The 6,000-nt window shown below is 41.3% G+C and overlaps 1 protein-coding gene across 1 annotated transcript in view; it reads left to right on the forward strand.

Annotated features, from left to right (window-relative positions):
- The window catches only part of GPR149 (G protein-coupled receptor 149), a 76,066-nt gene that overhangs the window by 68,699 nt on the left and 1,367 nt on the right, over positions 1-6,000 (forward strand). Inside the window, exon 5 of the mRNA XM_038745558.1 lies at positions 5,103-6,000. This exon is cut by the window's right edge and continues 1,367 nt beyond it. Coding sequence (XP_038601486.1) covers positions 5,103-5,675 — 573 coding nt within the window. The 3' untranslated portion in view covers positions 5,676-6,000. The remainder of the gene's footprint in view (positions 1-5,102) is intronic.

Here is a 6,000-nt window from a genome sequence, read left to right on the forward strand (position 1 = left end):
TGGCTCAGTGGAAAGAGCCCAGGCTTTGGAGTCAGAGATCATGGGTTCAAATTCCAGCTCCGCCAAATGTCAGCTGTGTGACTTTGGAAAAGTCACTTAATTTCTCTGTGCCTCAGTTCCCTCAACTGTAAAATGGGGATTAAGACTGTGAGCCCCCCGTGGGACAACCTGATCATCTTGTACCCTCCTCAGTGCATTGCACATAGTAACCACTTAATAAATGCCATCAACATTATTATTATTATGTACCAGCAACATATGTTAATAGGCTGAAATGCAAGCTTACTGTCGAGCGTGCTTGAAGATTCCACCGTCATATCACTTATTACAGAGAGAGAAAACGTAGCAGGAGGCAAAGAGCAATGTCCTGGCCATTAAAAAATTGCAATTCATTCGGCTACTGAATAGCTGTGTTTTTAGGCAAGTTATTTAACCTTCCTGTTCTTCACATTTCCCATCTCTAAAATGAAGATAATAACATCTGTCCCCTACTTCCCATATGGATTTGTGTCATCCAGATGAAATTGTAAACATGGTTTCTTCAAGTTGCTCCACAAAAAATGACCTCTCAGCATCTGGGGATCAATTCTAATTGGTTTTCCATTCCTAATGAATTCAAAGGACTCCCTGGGGTTCACCCCAAAAATGACCTATTCCTGACACACTACCATACTGTAAGGGTAGGTCATGATCCAGCATGGCTTATTTGAAAGAGCACGGGCTTGAGAGTGAGAGGTCATGAGTTCTAATCCCAGCTCCGCCACTTGTCAGCTGTGTGACTCTGGGCAAGTCACTTAACTTCTCTCTGCTTCAGTTACCTCATCTGCAAAATGGGGATGAAGACTTTGAGCCCCACGTGGGACAACCTGATGACCTTGTATCTATCCCAGCACTTAGAACAGTGCTTGGCACATAGTAAGCGCTTAACAAATGCCATTATTATTATTTTTTTTTTTGGTAAACATCACAGTTTAAGTCATGTGATTCATCAGGGTCTAGTGCCTGTGAACTCAACCATACCAGTTTCACTCATTAAATATATTTGCAAGCCTGGAGCCCTACTCTACAGAATTTTTCACTTTGCCTTGTACCACCTCCTTAGGTAAGAAATTTTAATCAGCCTTTTCATAATATACCTCCAGCCTATAACCCATAGAGAATATTGGATTACAGAGAGAACACTGCCAATGAGCCAACTGACAGGCTGAATTTGTGTTTCTCTGCAGAGTATTTGTGCTGGTGCATTAATAAAATTCTCTAGTTATGCGTCTGGGAAATTAGTTGGAATATTTAAATGAACTACATTTCACAGTACCTGTAGTCATGAAGAGAGGAATAATGGATTACTGCCCTTGCTGATAACTCATATTTTACAGACATTTGAATTGGCAATAGAGATTGAATGACATCCTGGTGGAGAGGGCACATTTATCTCCTAGGCAATGTGGTGCGGTGGAAGAGGCCAGTCTGGAGACTGGCACACCTGGGTTCAGGTGTGAGCTCTACCACCACCTTGCCCTGTGACCTGGGACTAGTTACTTGACCTCTCTGTACCTCAGTTGCTTCATCTGCAAAATGGGAAAAAATGCTGGTCTTTCTACCTACCTCCCAGGGTTGTGGGAAGTGCAGTAAGGAGATAAGTAATATGACACTCCTTTGAAACTATGAGTTTTATCCAAAAGGAAAGGCATTTTAGACCTACTCCTGGAAAATGACAATGGGAGATTCAGCCCCAAAGTATTTTGTTTTTTTGGAATGGTATTTATTAAACAGTAGGTGGCAGGCACTATTCTAGGGATTGGGGTAGATGCAAGCTAAGGTTGAACATAGCCCATGTCCCTCATGGGGTTCACAATCTTAATCCCCATTTTACAGATGAGGGAACTGAGGCCCAGAGACATGAAGTGACCTGCCCAAGACCACACAACAGACAGGTGGCAAAGCTGGAATTAGAACTCAGGTCTTTCCGACTCCCAGAACTGTGCTTTATCCACTAGGCCATGCTGCTTCTAAATTTGAACAGTGTTTCAAGGTCATTAAGTACTGTAAATCATAAGAGAATTCTGATTGGCTTGGGAGCTATTTCAGGGCAGGACAGTAGTGCCTATTTGTGTTTCAATTAGTAAAATACAACAAATAAAAGAAGAAAGTGACCCTGTGCTTCCTGACAATGAAGACAGTTTAGACAGTTCAGTCTAAAAGGCTGGTAGCACCTAAATTGTAGGCACAGTGAGCACATAGCTTAGTACAGTGCTCTGCACACAGTAAGCGCTCAATAAATACGATTGTTGATGATAGCCAAGTAGCTCAATCCTGTAAGAGGTTGGCCCCTGTAGAAAGATTTCCCTTATATAAAACTGCAGGGGCTTACCTTTGGCCCATTCTGGTCAATAGCAGTTTTTCAGGTTCCTCCATTATTATCCATTCTGCTGGTGTTTTTGTTGCTTAGAACAATTTGGAAACTGTTTGCTTTTTGGATGGTTGGTGATTGTGTGGAGTCTGTATTGATTTTACATTCTGGCTCTTCATTTCAAAGGTTATAGTCACCATGCTAGACCGTGATTAAGGCAGGAAAATTAATCATGGACTATCACAGTAATAATGATGTGACAGCATTTATTAAGCATTTAGTATGTGCCACACACAATTTTAAGTGAAGCAAGATAAACAGGATAGATACGGTCCCTGCCCTACATGGGGCTCACAGTCTAAGAGGGGGCAGTTTATCTCCATTTTACAGATGAGGAAACTGAGGCACAGAACAGTTAAGTGACTTGACCGAGGTCACACAGCAGACAAATGGAAGAATCAGTACTATTCATTCATTCATTCATTCAATCGTATTTATTGAGTGCTTACTGTGTGCAGAGCACTGTACTAAGCGCTTGGGAAATACAAGTTGGCAACATATAGAGATGGTCCCTACCCAACAGTGGGCTTAGACTCCTGACTCCCAGTCCTGTGCTCGTTCCACTAGGCCATGCCTCCCCACTAATTGTTGTCCATTAAGTTGATTAAACTGACAGAAAAACAAGATGGGTTCAAAGAATCAGGTCCAACACCAAGGTCAGTCAGTCAATCCTATCTTTGAGTGCTTATTTTGTGGCGAGCACCATACTAAGCGCTTTTGAGAGTACAAATATAACAATATAGCAGATACATTCCCTGACCACAACAAGCTTACAGTCCAGAAGGAGAGGCAGACATTAATGTAAATAAATAAAATTACAGCTATATACATAAGTGCTGTGGGGGTGGGGAAGAATAAAGGGAGTAAGTGCTAGGGCATCACAGAAGGGAGTGGGAGATGAGGAAAAGTGGGGTTTAGGGAAGGCCTCTTGGAGGAGATCTGCTTTCAATAAGGCTTTGAATGTGGGAGAGAAAGTGAAATATTTATAGGGTCTGGAGGAGCAAATTGTTTTATTTTCCCCCTCAGCAATTTCCTCCCTAACTAGGGGAACCAACTTTTCTTTTTCCCTTTTTCTCTTCCACTTCATTCTCTCTCATCTTCTATCTGGGGAGTGATAACTGGAATGTCTCTCAGAAGCTAGCAACCCTGGCCTGTGGAAAGGTCAGAACAACCTCCTGGGTGTCCGAGAGGACTGCTTTCATTGAACAGCACTCATTGTGCGACTTTCTTCATCATGCCCGGGGCCATCAAATTAAGGACATGATATAAGTTCAGGAAGGAGCTCTGAAACCTTGATTTCCCTTAAGACCAAATGCAGTCTATTTAAGTGTAAGTATCCTGTTACGAACCAAGTTCAGAATCGAAAGTGGGCTTTTGTCTTTACAGTTCTCATTCCAGTAGAACTCAAATCGTAGTTAGTATCACCATCATCATCATGATGTATTCAGTGCCAGCATGTGTAGAAGAATATAAAGCACAATCTTTGCCCTTGAGGAGCTGTGAGTCTCAAATATTTCTGACGACTTGACACCACTCCACGTGTTTTGTTTTGTTGTCTGTCTCCCCCTTCTAGACTGTGAGCCCGTTGTTGGGTAGGGACCGTCTCTATATGTTGCCAACTTGTACTTCCCAAGCGCTTAGTACAGTGCTCTGCACACAGTAAGCGCTCAATAAATACGATTGAATGAATGAATAAAATTCATTGTCTTGGTGTGTCCTTGCTTAAGGGAACACGGTTTTTGGAAACTCTACTACTATATAATAATAATACTAGTAATACTGGTATTTGTTAAGCACTTATATGTGCCAAGCAATGTTTTTGTCATACCAATTAGTCCAACTTACATGGTGGAGGAAGCAATCTTATTCACAGCTGTGGGAAAGTTCCCTCTGACTGAGTCTAATCTAGTGACTGGATTTTTCGGTGGAAAAATAAATTTATGGAAATACATTTTTTTAGTGACACTATTCTCACGCTGCAGTAATACTGTTGAAGTATCTTTTGTGTTCAGTCTGAGTCACAGTCAACTTCATGATTGTAATTCTTTCTGGCATATTAAGTGGAGGGGAAAGAAAAGTATCCATTTTGCTAGCATTCAAATGGAAGCTGGTTTACCCTTGCCTCATTTTCATGTAATTGATGAATGACAAGCTCAATAAAAATAAACTTCAGTTTGTGTCTGTGTCTTGACCGCTGAGACAACAATGAACCCTCAACTCCCTACAAGTATTTTCCATAAATTTCTGTCAGATAATAATGTTCTGCCTTTAAATGTGCCAAATTGTCTCCTTGGCTTCAGGGAAAGGTTTATTCATTCATTGAGCACTTACTGTGTGCAGGGCACTGTACTAAGCACTTGGGAGAGTACAATATAACTATAAACAGACACATTCCCTGACCAGAAAGAGCTCACAGTGAACTACCAACTCTGTTATATCATACTGTCCTGAGTACTTAGTACAGTGCTCTGCACACACCAAGCACTTTGATATACAGAGGTCCAAGAACAGAGTTTGGCAAAATTGGAACTGGGCGAGGAATTTGGTAACAGAATTTGCCTTCCAGGGGAGTTAAAGTTCAACCATGGAAGCACAGTTGCTCACACAAGACAACTGTTTCTGGTGAAAGAGCACTTTTGGAAATTAACAAAGTCTGAACGCTGAAACTAATAACAATTCTGTTTCTTTCCAGCGTTCGGGTGGAGCTCTGGCCATTCCACTCTGTGCATTTCAGGGGACTGTCTCTCTTCACGCCCCTACGGGGAAAACCCTCTCTCTGTCCACCTATGAGGTAAGCACTGAAGGGCAAAAAATTACTCCAACCTCAAAGAAGATCGAAGTCTACCGATCCAAGAGCGTGGGCCACGAGCCAAGCCCAGAAGATTTACCAACGACATTTGCCGACACCAGTGTGAAAATCCATTTGGAGGTCCTCGAAATTTGTGATAACGAAGAGGCTATGGATACCGTGTCAATTATCAGTAACATCAGTCAGTCATCTACTCAAGTCAGGTCTCCCTCCTTGCGCTATTCAAGGAAAGAAAATCGATTTGTTTCGTGTGATTTAGGTGAATCTGCCTCATACTCACTATTCATACCAACAAACAATCCCGACAGTGATATTAATATTTCCATTCCAGACACTGTTGAAGCACATAGGCAAAACAGTAAAAAACAGCATCTGGAGAGAGATGGTTATCAGGAAGAAATCCAGTTGTTAAATAAGGCTTACAGGAAAAGAGAGGGAGATGATAACTGTAATTAGCAGACAAAGAATTTCAAAAATCTAAAAAGAATGGCTCTGTCCTGCCAAACTTCTAAGTTAATGACTACTTCCTTCATGTGATTTGGTTTATTTTAGTTTTTGTCCATCTATTAGACAGATTTAAATATTATTCTTTTTAGTGAAAACAGTTTAGTCAATGCTCTTGAAGTGTTGACTCTAAGATCACAACACTGTGGTAAAAAGAGGTTTTCTTTGTCAACAAAGATAATTTCTAAAACTCTTTCTTAGTAGAGGCTTATCAATATAGCTTTTGTGGTTTGTCTGTGGTAGACAACCCCCTCAGGGTAAACTGAGAACTGAAGAA

Source organism: Tachyglossus aculeatus, chromosome 1, assembly GCF_015852505.1.
Source record: "Tachyglossus aculeatus isolate mTacAcu1 chromosome 1, mTacAcu1.pri, whole genome shotgun sequence".
Classification (NCBI taxonomy): Eukaryota; Metazoa; Chordata; class Mammalia; order Monotremata; family Tachyglossidae; genus Tachyglossus; species Tachyglossus aculeatus.